The sequence below is a fragment of the Anser brachyrhynchus genome (assembly GCF_964034855.1).
Source record: "Anser brachyrhynchus genome assembly, chromosome: 5".
Lineage (NCBI taxonomy): Eukaryota > Metazoa > Chordata > Aves > Anseriformes > Anatidae > Anser > Anser brachyrhynchus.
In genome coordinates, this window is record NC_137699.1 from 59,783,674 (window position 1) to 59,801,844 (window position 18,171).

At 39.8% G+C, this 18,171-nt stretch overlaps 1 protein-coding gene and 1 long non-coding RNA gene across 5 annotated transcripts in view; one reads left to right on the forward strand and one right to left on the reverse strand.

Moving 5' to 3' along the window:
* Positions 1–18,171, reverse strand: part of HIF1A (hypoxia inducible factor 1 subunit alpha) — a 33,605-nt gene that overhangs the window by 8,369 nt on the left and 7,065 nt on the right. The window contains exons 1-12 of one of the 4 annotated variants that reach the window (XM_080596365.1): positions 12,418–12,554; positions 10,386–10,576; positions 9,446–9,591; positions 9,261–9,345; positions 6,290–6,402; positions 4,995–5,197; positions 3,543–3,649; positions 3,247–3,394; positions 2,238–2,458; positions 1,773–2,053; positions 1,121–1,243; positions 492–886 (exon numbers count right to left, since the gene is read on the reverse strand). In XM_080596365.1, coding sequence (XP_080452491.1) covers positions 492–886; positions 1,121–1,243; positions 1,773–2,053; positions 2,238–2,458; positions 3,247–3,394; positions 3,543–3,649; positions 4,995–5,197; positions 6,290–6,402; positions 9,261–9,345; positions 9,446–9,591; positions 10,386–10,576; positions 12,418–12,434 — 2,030 coding nt within the window. In that variant the 5' untranslated portion in view covers positions 12,435–12,554. Of the gene's footprint in view, positions 1–491; positions 887–1,120; positions 1,244–1,772; positions 2,054–2,237; positions 2,459–3,246; positions 3,395–3,542; positions 3,650–4,994; positions 5,198–6,289; positions 6,403–9,260; positions 9,346–9,445; positions 9,592–10,385; positions 10,577–11,077; positions 11,104–12,417; positions 12,555–18,171 lie in introns of those variants that run through there. The other 3 variants (XM_080596366.1, XM_080596364.1, XM_080596367.1) reach the window with 3 other exon arrangements.
* On the forward strand, positions 770–12,558 carry LOC308196795. The gene is made up of 3 exons (XR_013952406.1): positions 770–902; positions 5,792–5,954; positions 12,439–12,558. It is a non-coding gene; the product is annotated as an uncharacterized lncRNA (long non-coding RNA).

The following is an 18,171-nucleotide window of genomic DNA, read 5'->3' on the forward strand; positions in this document are numbered from 1 at the left end:
CATTCTGATTTTGTAGAGTTTTCTATCATAATGTGCTACGTATGCCATCATCTGTCATTATGAATTATAGCTAATTTTAAAAGTAATACGTGTAGCACAGAGACTGTAGATGCCTCTTACCTCTTAAGTGGACAAAAAATATCAGAAATATTGTGTGGGTACAACTACCTCTAAATTGCCTACTGCATTCTTTTTAAATGGTTGCATGTCAGATAAAAAAGCAGAATAAACTTATGAACACAGTTGGCATATAGTAGCTGCTTATTACAAGAGATGTTTATGTAAGAGCTACTGCAGAAAAGCTGCTGAGGAATTAACTTTAGGGAAGATTAGCATATCAAAAAATACAGTATGAAGTGTCCGGATTTCAACATATCAATATCTACTTTGAAGTAGAACGCTGAATACAACATACACCAGTTGCAGTATTTAAAAACACTTTGTATCTAATTTCTTAAACTCCTTGAAAGTGAGCTTCATTTTTAAAATACCTTTTATTCACAGTGACTGTTAGCAAACTGGGTGTTCCTGGACAAGATTTTTCTGTCTGATCCAATGTTCCTTTTCCTGTTCTGATTGGAGACGCAGTTCGACTCCTGTTCCCACTGTAAGGTGACGCTGGGGCACTACTCGTGTCACTGATGATGTGGACAGGAGATGAAGGAACAATTAGCGTCTTCACATCATCCACACGTTCTGCCACTGGTTTTATTTCATCAGCAGTAGTCGATGGTGTCTGAGTCTGCTGAAATATGGTAATAGTGGCTGCGTTTTGGGAGCCGGAAGAACTGCTTTCCAGTGGAGATAGCTGATCAAAGGAGCGTAGCTGGAAGTCATCATCCATCGGGATGTAAGGAGCCAACATCTCCAAGTCTAAATCTGTTTCCTGGAAAACAAAAGAGGTAAAACTTACAAATAGGTCAGAACATCTCAGCTCTGACTTCCATGGTTCCTTTAAGTCTCTTCTTTTTACCAAATCCTTAGAATAATTATTTAGAATTTATTTTAATAACGTGTTCCATAAACAAAAAATGAGGTCCCTGAAAGCATTCTAAGAGAATGAGAAGCACATTGAGAGTAAGTATTAAGATGATACAGATTTCAAGATAATGTACATTACCTGAGTAGAGAATGGATTTTTTGCTTCTGTATCTATTGCAAAGAGTTTCTCCACTAATTCCAGTTTGAATTCATTAGCCATATCATTATCCACATCAAAGCAATAGTCATTTGGACTACTGGGCTGTGAAAACATTTTGAATGCAGTTTTAAGTTTCTGTCAGTATTTTATGTTGTAAATACAGATGGCCTTAAAAGTGTATGAATGTAAAAACTAATTCCAACCTGTAGTTGCACAAAACTAAAATGGGAAAGGAAAACATTTACTTTTATCTGTATACATTTAAATTCACCCCATTTGGGAAGCACACGATTAGTTGGAACCCAGAAGTAGCCTTTGCAGGTAAATTATTGCAACTAATTTGCTGTTTGCAGGAGTCAACTCTGACTCATCCTTTCTAGAAAGACCAATCCCAAGCTTTTCTTCTTTCTGTCACACTGCATGCATTTGCAAGACTCACTTCCATGAAGATGTAATTCTGCCTATGAAAATTTATCTGTTTCCTCAGAGCATGGTATGAGCTTAACTAAGTCACAACCTAGAAATAATTTTAAAATTCATGTCTTAGCTGCATCTTTAACTAGATTTGCTCTACAAGCCCCAACACAGCACATACATGTTAATGACAGCATATCCAAATTACGTAACTAACCTCAGGTGAACTTTGGCTGGTACTTGCATCAGAAGGGCTGGTTGGCTGCTCTTGCACCTGAGGCATGGTAAAAGAAAGTTCGAGTGTCTCTGTGTTTGGCTCCAGCTTTGATACAACTTCTCTATTGAGTGCAGGATCAGCATTGCTACGAAGTGGCTTTGTAGTTTCAGAGGCAGGCAGTGGGGACATTGCCATATTTATATTCTGCAATTTCTCACTGGATGAGGGGAGCATTACATCGTTATACAAAGGAACTTCATCACATTGTTGTTCATCAGACTCTATAAAAATTAAAAGAGACCATCAACCTAAGTAACAATACTGAGCGTGTCTACGGACCTCATTAAATTTCAATAGTGACTGAAATATCACTAGGCAGTGATACTCAGAGGTTATTTTCTGAAGTTTACTGTAAAACACTAGCTTTACTAATTAGCATGCTCTCCAATTTAAACACACACCCACCATTGCTGCTGAAATCTAGAGAGATAATTGTGTCTCCAGCAGCTGGAGCCAGCACAGTTAAAGCATCTGGTTCCTGTTTAAGTTTCTCAAAAAGGTTGTTCGTATCATCCAGGTCATCTTTGCTGAATATTTTGGTCATTTTCATATCTGGAGACTCCACTGGTTTCAGCATACACTCGGTTTGTCCAAGGGAAAAAATCAAGTCCTTCTGAACAATACCACTGCCAGACAGAAAGGAAGATGATTATTAAAAAACAACTAACGCACAGCTAAAATTCAGCCTTAATGGTTTGTAAGTTGCAAGTGATTAGAAGCTAACAAAAAAATATTTCCTCAAATGTAATAGACAAAGCAACCACTAATTCTGGTGCCATAAAAAGTAAATAGACATACTTTTCAGAAAGCATCAAAAAAAGAAAAAGTTACAGATTTCCATAGAAAACTTTTATTTGTTTTAAACAAATGTACCATATGTTGATAGACTGACAGTAGTGCATTTACTAAAATTTTGAAAAACTTAGGACTACTCTACAGTTGCAGAAAAATAGTTAACAAGTCTGCTTTAAGTTGAAGGTTTCAGTTAAAAGAATCCTAAGAAAGATAAATAGGATTGAGATACCATTATTGCTGCTCTGACTGCATCGCTAAGAATGATTAGTGAAATAAATTGCTCCAGACTGTGTACAAAGATTAAATAAATGTATAGAATGCACATAAATTCTCAGATGTTTCCATCGTGATAAAACCCAGAAGAGGTTGGTCCTGTACTCATTTGCCTTTAGAGATCTTCCAACTGGCATCACTAGATCAAAGAAGTGGCTTTTGTATTTATTTGTTTTTTAAATACAATTGCTAATCCTTTGACTAGCAGTATTTTAAGTAAAAATCTAATTGGCAAGAAAAATAGCAACATCACAGTGCATTGAACAGGGGAGAAAAAAAGCAGCGCCATCAGAATCTGAGCCTTCAAAGAAATTGTGTCAAAAACAGCAATGTCCACTCAACTTACCTCAACACATAGTTCACACATACTATGCACTGTGGCTGAGAATTCTTAGTGTTGTATATAACAGTTGCTTGAGTTTCAACCCAGACGTAGCCACCTTGTTTAGCAAGCATTCTGTACTGTCCTGTTGTCACCTGCCCTTTCGTGAACACTAAAAAAAAAATGAAAGGACATCAGCTTTAACAACAGGCAGAAAAAAAAGTCAGTTTTCAAGATAAGTATTCTCTGCAGATTCGTATCTGTAGTTAAAAGAAAACCCTTGTTATTTTGTTGTTTTCCCCCGGTATCTTTTCACTTACTATCGTGGTGCGTTTTTGTCAGATGATCAGAATCCAGCGCATGGTAGTACTCATAGATGGAACGACCCAGGAGTTCCTCTGGCTCATATCCCATCAACTCTGTAATTCTTTAAGACAAGGGAGAAGTTGCTAAGTAGAAGCAGACACTGAGCAGTGAAAATACTAGAGCACATGGATGCTTGCAGATCTACAGAGTTCTTAAGAATCTCTCCCATATACATTAGCAGCAATGGTGGTGTAGTGTGAGTTCATTTTGAAGTGCTATTTTTTTTTAATGCTTATTTAAAAGAGAAGTTTCAGCAGGCATAAGATTTTACTTCTCACTGAATATGTATTAATCATGTCCCGTGATAGACAGGATCAAGTAAATCCCTGCTCTCTAGTCTTTTTTTTTTTGCTTAAAGATAGACAAGCCACTTGTGGATGAGAATATACAGCTTACACAAATATGAGAACATAATAAAATTATAAAGATATGCTTTAACAGTTTTAACCGTGCTGCTAGGACAAATTAGCAACCAGATTTATTCTTCCCACTGTCAACAAAGGAAACAGTATTTTCTTCAGCCCCTAGAGGGCAGTGCTAACTAGAAGAAAGAATTTATTTGGCCCTTTTCTTTGCCCTATTTTACGCACACAATGTGACCAAATAAGTACCTTTCTATGTGATACCACAAATCCAAGGAAGGTGAAGGTATTGCAGAGGTCAGAAAATAACCTGCACTAACATACCTTTGTATCTAGCTACAGCAACTAATTAAGAAATTAATTTCTGGTATAAATGAAAGGAAAGTCTTAGCAAGCAGTAACAAATAATACCCAACTGAAAAAACCTTAGGCCAATGATTTCTTTCACTTCTGTTTTTCAAATTGGTCAAGCTAAAGTTTCCAAAGAATAGTAAGAGCAGTATGTATTAGACTGCATCTGTGATTTCCAACAGAACACAAAATTTCAATTTCAATGGCAGATGTTACTGCATTAAAAGTACAGAGCTTTTTTTTTCCTTGACTGGAGCAAGCAGACGCTGATCTCCTGAGGAAAGGGTGGGGAAGGTGTTGCAAGGAAATGTGCTTGACAAGTACTATACATGTACTCTTTTCGGTCATCTTCAAGGATCTTAAAATCCTTCACATCTTTTTCAGTGTCCGGAAGAGTTTTCTCATTTCAATTTAATTGTTGCCACAATACTAAAGGCCAGTTTGAACAGGCAGCGGAATTATTCTCAAGTTATAACCCTACACCTTCCTTAAAGTTAAGAATTTGGCTTTTACATAAGACATCCTGGTCAGCTAATAAAACCCAAAGCATCCCACCAACAACTCCATTTTGCAGAAAAATCAGGTTATGCTTTTACATAGTCTCACTCCCCAAGTCCTACATTAGCCAACACATGTACAACCCCTGCAAATCCTTCAAATGAGCACAGCTATTAAGCACAAAATATAGATTACCTTTCATCACAATAGGAAAATTTCATATCGAGACTGTGACGACTGAGGAACGTTTTACTGTCCAGCGGGACCTCAATGTTGGATGGGTGAGGAATAGGTTCACATATCAACACCAAGCACGTCATGGGAGGCTTCTTGTAGCCACAGTGAGTTTGATTACTGCATGTGTCGTACACACGGATGTGCCCGGTGCAGTGCAGTACCTGTGGGACAGTTACATTTAAAAAGAGACCAGGTTGTTTTCTGTCAGACCACACAGACTGCATTTCCCTTGGCACCCACTGAGGGAGTTCTCCCCTCCCCACCTCTCTACGCTGTGTTATCAACAGCAGGAACCCAGCAGTCCTCCTTTCCGTCTGATTGTTAAAATACAGCCAGGTCTCTTCCTCATGCTACGCTGGCTGCCAACTCCTTCCTCTCTGGTGTTTGCAGAAGCAATGCTAGAAGTTTCTGCTTTTCTGTCTGTTGTTCTTCTTTTAAAGTTACATTAATTACACTGGTAAGCAATTACCTCAGCAAAAGGCATCCTACTATGTCAACTTGAAAGCTATGGTAATAGTAGCAGCCTCCATTTTAGGTATTAGGAGAAATCAAGTGTGTTCTTCAAAAGAGCAGCTTTGCATTTTCTGTCCCCCCCCTTTCTTTTTTTTAAAAGAAAAACATACTGAAGTAGAAATTGTTTACGTACAGCAGCAAAGAGGAACAAGAAACAAGTTGTTTGATCAAGAGTAAGTTAAAAGGAATATTTTGAGCTGTAATGCCACTTCTTACAGTAAAAGGTTACATTTTTTCCACAGGAGAAAATGCATTCATTTCAGAGTTACCAGACTGGGCTCTTTTTATTCTGATTACTACAAAAGGGATAGCCAGCAACTTCAGAAAGAACAACATACAAGTCCTTCTGAGAGACCTCAATGTCGTATTTAAAATGCCAAATCAAAAGGAATCTCAGGTATCAGTGTAAGTGGTGTCAAGTATATTTTCTTAGAGGAGGGGGCTTTACACAAACGTTTAGTAATTGTGATTTCTAATAAGTGAACAACCTCTAATTTAAAATGGAGAATTAATTTAAAGCCTTTTGAAAAACTAATTTTGAAACATTTCAGTTACATCCCGATGCACTCAGCATTAAAATTCAGCATATTGAAGCACAATCATTAAATTAGTTAAGTACTTACTGAAACTCCAGCTCAAGTTACATGAAGGGAAAATGTTGAAATACAGCAAGTTATGCAAGTTATGACATCAGAAAAGGAAGCTGCCAGCCTATGCAAGTATTCCTTTGTATTCATTACCTTCCACGTAGCAGACTTTATATTCACTGTTCTTCCCCTGCTAGTCAGTGTACACTTCATTCTGAGAAAAAAGCTGCGCTCCGTGTTTTGTTCTTTGCCCTTTTTCACAGGACCTAGCAAAAGTAAATAGTAAACCAATTCTTAAACTCTTGGAGCATCTTCTGAACGTATTCAAAAAAAACTAAAAAAACCCACAACTCAAAAACCCGTGTTATAGGACTGTGGAAAAAGGCTAATAAAACTAGAAGCACTTTTGATTAATAAAGCTTTTCAGAATGAGTTTTGCTGTGAGGTAGGCAGAAAATGAACTTTCAATGTTTTAAGATCAGTCTCATATTTGTAGCCAACTCCACACTGCCAGATTTCAGGAAAAAGGCAGGGAGAGACTGAGAATTTAACATATTTTAAAATTGCAATGGGGGACAAGAGAAGCATATACAGAATGAGAAGTACTTTAAGCTGGTTTGCATTAAAACAGATCAGTAATTCACTGCAGGGAGGTCCACATGTTTTGGGCCCATTCCTCTTCAGGACTGCAGTATTTTAAGTTTTTTAATTCAGAATTAAGTGTTAATTAATGTTTAAATGCATCCAAGTTTTTCCACAGGCATTTATGCTCTTAGAGTAAGCAGGGACCAAGTTTTTAAACACACTTATTAGCATTCTTGAAAGAAGTCAAGACAACCTGATAGAAATTAATATCCGTGGTACTAGTTTTTTTAGTCTTACTTGCTAGCAGCAGGCTCTAAATTAAGTTTTTGCCTTTATAGAGGAGAACCTTTCAAAGTCAATTACTAGCTAGGCTACTTAAAAAAGCAAAGCCTATTTTGGGCACAGAAAACACAAACTGATGCTATCAGGAGAGCTGCAAGCAGCTCGCTGTGCATGGACGAAGGCAACAAAGCACCTAGGAAAAAGAGCAGTGGAAAACAGTGAGCTTGCAGAGGGCTACTAAAGAGTGAGGCCCAAATCGTGGCAGTGTGGAAGTTCAGAACACGTAAGCTTACTTCTGATACAAGCTTCTATAATAGTTTGCCCATCCTCCACAGGCAGCAGTTGCGATGAAGTTCTTCGTGGTGGTTTGCACTACCAGCTTGATAAAACCCGTCAGAAAACAGTAAAGCCACTACGCTGCTTTGTCTATCGCTTCCAGCAGATGCAAAGACTAATGGGGACAAGCCTACTCTATGCCACATCGTAACACCCTCAGCAAAGGGGGAAAAATAATAATAATGCAGAGTTCAGAGAAACAGCCTTATTTCATTATGTTTTTAAAAGAGCTAAACCAATCTAGATGTTCATAACTGAAAATCATGCAATGTTTTGGCACAAAGTCCTGATGCTTAAGGCTCTGCTTTGAGCAGCAGCTGTAAAAGAGGGAGCAACTTTCTCAAGCCTGATTCAGCACTGGACATTATTTTTAAAGTCACCAGCTTTGAAAGTAAAAAAGCAATCTTCTAAAATCAGAATGCTGTTCAGTTTCTGCCAATCGCAGCTGTTTTCATTTGCACCTGCACAATCCCAAAGAGGAGCGTTTAATACTCAAATCGCAATAATTCCACTGATGTAAGAGGTGCAGTAGCTGCAACCTGGGAATAATAATAAATATAAAAATGTACTATTATTACTGTAATTTAGACTTTTGTCTGCCAACTTCATTTGCGAAACAGATTTAGTAATAATGTTTTCCAGACATCGTATGCCAGTCTGGTCAATTTAGACATGCGAGAGTTGGTTTGCATGAAACTCACTCACACTATGTTTTTGAGAACATGTTTTTGCAACTACACCAGCTTTTGCACTGCTTTAGTGTGACTTTTTTCTCCCCTCCAAATACATCAGTGTATTCCAAGAGGGGAGAAGAAAAGAGGGAAATGTCTAATTTAGCCTTAAAAGTACACTTCAGCATTAGGGGCAGAGAAGTTTAGAAAATGCTTACAAAGTCAAAGTCAGGGCCCTTAACACAATGATACTGTATCTGGTCGCTTCCACTGAATTAAATACAATTACAGCGATACAAGAAAGCAGAGGTCAGTCCTAATGACATGGTAATTTATGACCATCTAGATTCAGAGTCTATATAACCCTCTTGTTTGATGGAACAGGAATTAGAGAGGTCCAATTTTAGGTTTATAACAACTGAGTAAAGCAGATTTGTCTGGAGACATGCATGTTGCCAAGTCTTTAGAGTCATTAACAAACCTTTAGAAGACTTAAAGGCAGTAATTCATGGGCATTTGTTAAATCCCAAAGCGTACAGCATATGTGAATATGGTGTTCTATTCCCTTCCATGGAGAAAGGAAAAGTCTGAAATCTGTGAAAAGATACCAATTTCATGCACCAATTAAAAGGTGCAGTGAAGCATAAATCCCGAAGCCCAGAATTAACAGTTGCTTTTGGGGGCTTTCCAAGTGTTCTTTTTAATTCTTATCAAAGCAAAGAGCATCTGATATCCCTAAGACCACTACCCAACTAGTTTTTCTGTTTCCTAAATATACCATCATCTCTGCATACTAAATGTAACACCACAGATTTCTGGAAGAAACCATTTGCTTTTAAGTTGTCCTGAAAAGACAAGCTGAGACCAAGACAAACGTACCAACTTCACTTCTCCATACACTTCTCTAGCAATCACTTAAGATCATTCTCACTCAACCTACCCCTAAATTCATTCAGTCCTGTAGGCATGCTAGTTCTTTCAACCCTCAGTAATTCTGTTCAAGTTTGTTTTTTTTTTTTAACATTAAAAGTGTACTAATAAAGTCTTATGTATCCTAAATTTAGAGTATTTCCAAAACATTCTGCCTATTTCTGTTTTTAGTATCTCTGAAAATGACTTACTTTGATATCTAAGCAGCAAAGCATACTAGTTTGTTCTCTCAATTCCTTTACCTGGCAGATATCCAACTGTACTAATGCCAATAGGAACTATCCATAAGTAAATTAAATAGATTGTTTTTTCATTCTCACCATTTCTGTGCGTAAGCATTTCTCTCAGCTCCTCATGGTCACATGGATGAGTGAAATCAAATACACTGTGCCCTGTCAACTCGAACTGCAAAAGGAAGAGGTATACAGGTGTCTAACTTTATACATACAGAAGCGTAACAACTTTTACAGAATTGGAGCAGTCTTAGGAAATGTCAATATTTCACCTGAGTGAGTCCCATACACTTGTTCACATTTTCAGACATGTAAATCATGTCCCCATCTTCAGAGAGAACCATGACAAATCCGTCAAGAGCTTTCAAGTAGAAACAGTTCAGTTCCTTCTCCATTTTGGCTTCTGTCTCCAGCTCACCTATAAGGACCCACACATTTATATTAAAGTAAGCATCAATCATTCTTCACTTACTATCAGGAATGACTTCTGGCACCAGTCTGCAAGGAGCCAATCTTGCAGGACTGTTCAAAAGTAGTATAATTTACTTAAATAAGTGATCAATTAAATTCAAGGTCTACCATGAGTCAGAGAAAATCAGAGTGACATTTAACATCTGTGCTTTGATACATACACCAATAAACCTTTCACCTTAAGGAAGGTCTAGTCGACAAAAATACTACCATTTGCCTCAAACAGACCTCACAAAATTTTCTCAGGGGCTTCCTAGGAGACATTTCAGAATACGTCTAACAAAACTACTCCTCCATACGGTATAGGTAGGCATAGATGAGTACAAGTAACTAGTACAGCATCAGTGGCAGATGTACCCTCAGTTAACTTCACCTTCAGTAGAATACGAATCACAAAAATTCCTTCCAATTTACACTAAAGAGAAACACATACAGTGAGCTATGTCAGCCCTACACCAACCTTCTACAGTTTAGTAAAGCACTTAGTTCCCTAGGGTTAAAAAAAAAGGGGTTAAATGAAAGAAGTTAACTCTGGGAGAAGGGTCAGAACAGAAAGGAACAAAGTCCATTAAATTAAACAGTGGCCATATTTTCTTGTGCCATCTTTTTGCTGAAAGGTTTTCTGCCTTTCCATATGAAGGATGAATTATTTTTCAACTGCTGATAGGTTTTAGAAATATCTCCTTCCTCAACGTATCTCCGGCCCCTTTTCCAGATCCTGTTGACAATTTATCTGCTTACCAGCATCCAGCAGCTTCCTCATGCGCAAGTAGCTGATGGTCAACCTCATGATGGAGGCCTTGTCAAGGTGGGCGCTCACCGTGTGCGGAAGAGGCAGCTGATGAGCAAGTTCGTAGAATACTTCCGACTCCTTGCTTCTTCGGCATCGAGCTGCGTCTCTCGATTTTTCTTTCCTGCGCTCAGAACTAATCCTATATAAACAAAGTTTGGGGTTAATATGAAAACTACAAAATTCTCTTAAGTTCAATTTGAAGCTGTCTAAGCTGCCCAGGAGCCAATTAACCAGTTATTGAAGTTGAATAATTTAAAACCTCAATTTATAAATTTAAATGTAATTCTGTATATACAGCTCTGCAGCAATCGGGCTCTGACAGAATTAGATTCAAAACCACAAAATCTTCCAGCAGAAGGAATCAGTTCTTCAAACAGACATCTACAAACTCAGAACGGTTCTTGCAGTCCTTGTCTCACACCTCGACTCTGCCTCTCCAGCCTCCAAAACCTCTCTCGTCCTGGTCCTTAACCCCTGAAGTCCACCCAAAATACCACAGTTTAAGTTATTTCTAGTCTGATATTCGGGTAGTATCATTTACACTCTCCAAGTTCCTCCTCTTACCATCCCATCCCTCACATGCTAAAGCTGTCATTCATCCTTACGGAGCCTGCCAAACAGGTCAGATAAGCAGGCCTACCCATATAGCATGAGGTGTCCTGCTTTGCAAGTGCTTCAAGAAGTCCCCTTCCCACTTCTTCCTCCAGCACAGCCCCTTGCACTGCCTCTGTTAAGCTCGCCTCCCCCAGCGGGCATCAAGTCAGTGGCAGCTCGCTAAGAGCAGGCACAGACACAGCTGTGCTCCCCAGCCATAATCCCAATAACCCTCCCTTTTCCAGGTGCCCACATCAGTGGAAAATAACTGCACTGAAATGTGCTTTTACTTTTAAATGGACTATGGAAAGTAGTACCATATGGTTTTGCATCTTTTTTTTTTTTAATATATACACACATATGTATGTGTCTTTCAAAGGCATCCCATCTTCTTCTTACGTAGAACTGAGATGCAAAATGCAGCTGTACTGATCTGTAGGATCCCCTTTTTTCCATTTATTCCAATGCAAGTTGTACGATAAATAACATGCCCATAAACACTGCTTTTATAATTCAGAGCACATGAATGTTACCATAAAGAGACCAAGCGTCACTAGTTGAAGACAACAGAAGATAGTACAGTATAACAAAGGTTTATATTTGCTACCAACAGTTTAGGAAATACTTTTTTCTCATTTCTTAAAAGGCAAGCAGTAGCATTGCCAATTTCTCATTGCTAGGTTTGTGGAAAAAGAAAAAAATCTTTTTAATTAGCACATTGTCTTGCGAGAGGTACCACAAATGACAGAGGAAAGTGATTCACTGGCTGATAATACCCGAGCAATAACGAACAGGTTCAATGTAAGCAGTTAAATACATGCATAAATGATGTGCTGCTCGCAACAGCCAAAAAACCTGCTTCGTTTGTGCACGAGCATCCAAGTGACCACACTATTGGTGTATATAAGACCGACCTTAGAAGCATGAATGCCTTGAAATATTAAAGAAGCTTAAAGAGTTGTTTTAAAGACAAAGTGAGCCATCAGAATTTCTTCTATGATTACCTTAATTTTTTCCAACTTCAGAAAACTGTAAGACATCCCCTCTGTCTCTACCCCCACCATGCCTGTCTCCTACCCCTTTGGCACTGCCAACAGCAGGAAGCATTAAAAGCTTAATTTTCAGAATCCTACATTTTATAATAGGTAAGGATGTGATTATGTTACCTCCTTTGTGGCAGAATCAGACTGCTAGGTCACAAAAGCAGCACCTCTTTGTCATGAGAAACATTAATATATCAAAATAATAGTAACAGAGGCTTTCAGATAACTAACTTAGGGGTATATTAATAAATAAAACCCTGATATGCGATAAGTCAATTAGTTACTGTGACTATTAGCTTGTGTTCCTCAGAAAGGTGGCATAAAATAGCTGATGAGCTCTTACTGCAAATTTCTTTCCATTCAGTCTCAACCTGAAGGCAGATATTCCTGCTCCAGAAATGGTATCTTGGTCTGAGAAGCTTGAGGATCCCGACGTACAGGTGTATTCTAGATGTCACTACTAGCAGCCCGAAATGGACAGGCTGAGGCAAACTGAATACTGAATGTACAATACTGAAAAAATATTCTGTTTTTTTTTTAACCTGATTAATTATTTCTTACTGAAATCAGGCCTCAAGTATCTTCTCTCTTGGAGGAAAACTAAGGGTGGAGGTGAAAAACCATTCCCAATTCTTTGTCCTTTTTCTGGACCACAGATCTCACCTCTGACAACAGGTAAAACAAGTAATTATGCTGCCTTAAGACAGCTTCACCTTTATACTTCTGCTTTCCCCCTTGTTAGCTACTCATTCCAGATCCCTTCACCTGTGAAAAATTCGCTCTACTACAGAAAGGCAAGGAAGAATTACTTGAGGTAATTGATTTCCACCTGCCCGGCTGCCAGAGCCTTACTATGGCTTCCCTTTAAACTGCAGGCAGCACTTTTATGTAAAAAATGAAAAAAAAATGCAAAGATCTGCTCGCCTCACCAAGTTCTCCCTTCCTCTTACGTTTTCTTCATGAAAGCTTCATGTTCTTGAAAATATTTCACAGCCAGCTTCTAGATTTTGTTTGGTTTTAGCACACTCGACAGCAGACTTCGACAGAAAAAGTGAGAACTTTTGGCCAAAAGTGGGGCCACTGAATTATTAATTACCGCCTGAAATACTGCTCAAATCAAGCTCATAGCGCCGCCGTTAAAAATTAATCCCAGAGCAAGAGAACTGGGTGCTGCCTGCTGGAGCTCTGCCCGGTGTTACAATGGGTGAAACTCACGTAAAGCCAAAATATTAGTACCAAGAGCTGGCGTCCAAGTGGCAGACTCAGGTCTCCCTCTTACTATATATTTCCTCACGAGAAAGGCTACTACTATAGATAGATGGTTAAACTGTACAGCACAACAGCTTGCTATTTTTAGCTGTTGTTGAGAACTAAGCTGTAACTAATCTGAGTAAAACCCAGCAATTTAAATAGGAAGATTAATCTCCAGCTTCAAAGAGCGTTTCTTTACTGGATCAAATTAATGGGGAAAAGGTCTTTCACAAATGAGGGTTAATTACCAAGTGAAGTCAGAGTTACCTCAACAGGGGATGTCACCAGATACAAAAAAGGAAGGCAAAAAAAAAAACCTTTACTGTTGTAACTAATCTGAGCTTTGTTGCTTCTAGTTGCACAAAGTAAATGAAAAAGCACGGTGTATGCAGCTGCCCACAAATTTCTGTGTAGTCAGTTAAAGGACTTTGAGTTCCCATACAGAAAATACATCTCTGAAGTGAGCTCTGTCAGCTAGAATAAAGAGGGAGCTCAAGGAAGGGGCCTTTAGACGCTAGGATGTGAACTGGCACTAAGATTAAATAAGTCACATAATTGAAGAGCCATTTCAGAAGTGTCTATGCTTAAAAATCGTGGTTTCCACAGCAGATGTATCCTGTAAGGGGAACGGGAACCCGAGTCCCATTTAAAAGACAAAACTTCAGAATTACTGCAACCTTCTGCTATCTGTTTCACATAAAAGAAAATCACCTAAGGATTCAGAAGAAAGATTTCCGTTGAAGAGTAGATTATACATGCAATGAAAATATCAGAAATGCCCATTCTAGGCAGGAAATTGCATGCATTTTCAGGTATGTTTCCTGCCTGATTTCAGTGCCAGACATTCGTTTCCATTTTGTGTTCCCACCACCAGAATACAGAAGCAGAAATCAATCTAACGCAGGATACACACTGCAGCTCACAGAAAACAGTGCTCTGCTGACAATTTTAAGACCAATACTGGGCACAGCTTACACGTTAAAGATGTTCACATGTAATTGCTGAACAAACAACCGAGTTCCCAAAGCTACCCGACTCAGACACCCGAAGCAAAACCATATTTCACCACCAGGATTCACTGCAGCTGAACCGAGGGCTCAGCTGAAGGATATTACCCAGGCTCCCACTCCTGCCCCAAACGAGAAGGGCTTTAAAAGAAGGCAGGTTGAATATAAACAAAGTTTTACAGCAGGCTTTCGCAGCAAGCAAGAGCCAGCCCAGCAGCCTTCAGACAGAGCCCACCAGCAGCAACCACGCGTGCACCAGTTACAGACGTCAACGCAGCCTCCATACGCGAACGTGCAGCTCCTGTAATTACGGCCACACGGACTACTGGGGCCGCAGCATCTTTCTTAAACAACGTGTTGTTCACCAAATCGTCTCAAAGACCCCACCACAGCACCTTTCTACAAGCGGCTCCACAGTCTAAAAAGTAATCCCGTTCTCCTCTCCTCAAGTATAAAACCAGTCCATGGCCACGTTGAAAGCTGCCTCGCTCCTCCTTACTTAACACCAGTAACAGAGACCAAGAACAACCCTGGAAAATGCCATTAGTAACCAGTACATTTAAGTTAAAAACTGCTAATGAGATTTAAGACCTGCACACTGACCAATTTTTATACGTGTGGCATATGAACTTTGTCTCCTCCTAGTTTCTTAAATCATCACCCAGTGTCAAAGAAAACTACACCGTGTACACAGCACTACATTAAGTTTTATTTTCTTCTGTACGTTGCTTTACTGCTATTTATTTTCTATCCTTCCTAGCTGCACACTTGTTCGTACTGACTTACTGTTCCTCTACTCAGATTTCTCCCTCTGTAGGTGTTTTCAACTCCCATGTAAAACAGCTATTGTGCACACGGGAATTAATCCAGCCTCATCGTTCCTGATTCAGGTCTGAGAACGTTCTTTAGAAAGTTATAAACATCTCATGTTAGTGATTCAGTCTCCTTTTCAGAATTGTTTCCTACAATTGAGTGAATTTGTATACTGCATTTGAACAGTTTCACAGAAGTGTACCACGTGGAAAGAACATAATCCAAACGAAGAACACGTCTCAAATGCAGTAACATCTCGTTATTGAGCTTTAAGTGGCTTTCAGTTCTCATCTCCTTCATTTACCAACACAAGATTTCATACGCAGCGCTTCCGTGTCAGAAGCAAACTCTCCTGAGACCGTCAAACTAGCACCAGCAATAGCAGGCTTGGAAGACCACCAGGGTCACAAAGAACACATTTTCTACAACACAGCTTTGCTTTTTTTTCTTTAAGCAATAAAGAGGACAAGATGCAGCTATCGCAATAGAACCATACATTAACGCTATATGTTGACTGCGGGTATTTGAACGCGGAAAGGAGACGTGTAAGTGGCCTGGTGTTTAGCCCTTCAGGTTGAATTTTCTCCTGCAGTTGCAAGGAAATGGTCATCAGCCTAAAAGGGAGCTTCTGCCAGCACGGCTGTGCGGGACAGAGGCACAGCTCCTGGTCCGCAGCCGTGTCCCAGCAGGTACCTCCACAGGGCATCGCCACACTGCCGTAACCAAAACCTCACGCCGACAGCTCTCACCTGCCACCACGCAGCAGTACGCGTGGACATGGGCTTGCTGGAAGGGCATGGGCTGCCCAAAAGCATGCTAGAGCAGGGCTCTGCTCTTCAGGCTGCGCTGAACACGCACTTGTTTGATTTCGCTGTGGTTAGATTTGTTCAGGGCTGCTGGTCACAACGCTTACCAAATTCTTCTTCCATGGAAAGAGGACCCAGATGAACCCAGCGCTTACCGCAAACTAGCACAGCACAACTCAACTTCCATAAAGAGGCCTTCATAAGAAAACCAGGTTTATGATGTAAGCAGAGAGCACCACTCTAATCCACTTTTTTAAACATACAGCAAGCGCATGATGAAGTATTTTTTTTAGAACAACACAAAAACAACCCCCAGCCCATCTTCTGCCCAGCACATGCAGGGAATATGCCTGCCCGCCTTAAAAAACAGGAGGAAAGCCAGGCAGCGAGGCGAGGAAGAGGAGGACCAGAGGACCATCATCCCGTGTGCCGCCTCGCAGGACTGCCTGCTGCTGGCACCCGGCCTCCCAAGAGCAGGGAAAGGCATTTCAGACGCCGCTCTCCGACACGTAACGCAGAGTCGGAACTTCCAGGTGAAGGAATTGTCGAGGGACGGGCTTTCCAGGAACTGTAGTGAACTTCCATGCAAATTTTCCACAAGGTTTTCTTTGCAGGTTGGTGTGGAAGGGTGCTCCTTCCTTCCTGCTCCAGCTGCGCTGCACAATTAGCACGAGCTCTCAGCTACCGGCTCACGACGAACTCCGGGCTGCGGCTTCATCTCTTCTCGCTTTGATGTGATTTTAAGTACCGCTGCTTTTGCCATTACGGCCAATTTATCAGTTTTCCTTATTTTGTAATCTGTGTAGAATAACCAACACCCTGATCTCCTGCGCAGTCACAAGCATGTGATCTTCTAGATGAAAGTCGTGCTCGTTATGAATTAATGAACTTTAAAGCCCAGTAATCTAACACAGAAAATTAGTTACTATATTTAAAGAATTTCTAGGATTTTAAAAGAAATTTAACGGCAAAAACTAGTGTAATATTAAGGCACAGAAACAACACTTCTATATGTAAACTATTGGTTAAACTTCATTCCTTTGTACATTTTCTTCTGACAAAGCAATTTAAGCTGCTTTCTTCACATTATTATGGTTATTTAAGGGCATTTAACGTAATTTGAACACCAGTAAAAGCCTCTAAGCTGAAAAAAACTAACAAATTAAGAGCAAGCAGACAGTTCAAACTGAGTTAGCTTCTGAACGAGCAGTGCTTTGAAACCCATCGCTACCTGCAGAGTGACAGTGGGGGCTGGCTCTCCTTGAGAGCTACATAGTAAGCAAAATACAGTGAGAGATTTTACTCCCAGGACCATGAGGTCTGCATAAACAGATGTCTTACAAACAGGTAAATGATGGCATAAAAGAGCCAGCAGCAGTCTGGCACTCCTAAACCTAGTGCGAGACCACACTTCCAAGATTATCCATCAACTGTGTTTGGCCTTGTGCTGACCTGGTAACCCTCCTGCTCCCTGCTTAGAAAGCATAAGAAGGTAAAAGCTTCCAAATTTATTATTTCTAATTACAAACATGGTGAAGTGATTCTGCTGTGTCTTACTATACAGGGTAACCCCCAGATATTTTCACTGTGCATAGTAATTTACTGTGTAAAAATAACCATAGGACATACAAAGGCTGTTTGTAAGAAAACTGACTTTTTTTCAACCATGTTATTTGGCTTTTTTTCTTTTAAATAGCTGTACTCTGTCCTTCAGGAGGAATGATGCATGGTTCTTAAGTCATGCTTATTACTGAAGAAAAAAACCAACTACACGAAGATGATGCCTGGACAGAACTAACCTCCAAGTGCTCTCCCCCCTTCAACACTTGCTGTTAATAGCTCTTGCTTCAGCCAGGCTCACAAAGACGAAAAACACATCCCTAAGATGGGTTCATCACTTGACCTCGCAGCTAACAGTGTTTTAGTTAGGAACTAATCTATCTTCACACAGGTGGAGACTCAAGGTTTCCAGAGCAGAGGCTGAAGGTTCTTCCTCACTGCTTCAACGCAGGTTCTTCGCCTCATCTCTTCACCTTGCATTCCTCAACTGCTTTCGCCTAGTAGTGTATTTCATGATCAAAGGTTTTGTTTAAGAACAATTTAAAAAAATAGAAATAAGCGATATAAAATTTTATTTTTCTGTATGAATAAAGAACAAACAGATCCACTGAGCCATCAAGAAAAATGCTTACATCAATAGCCAGGATAAAGAGCCTGCCG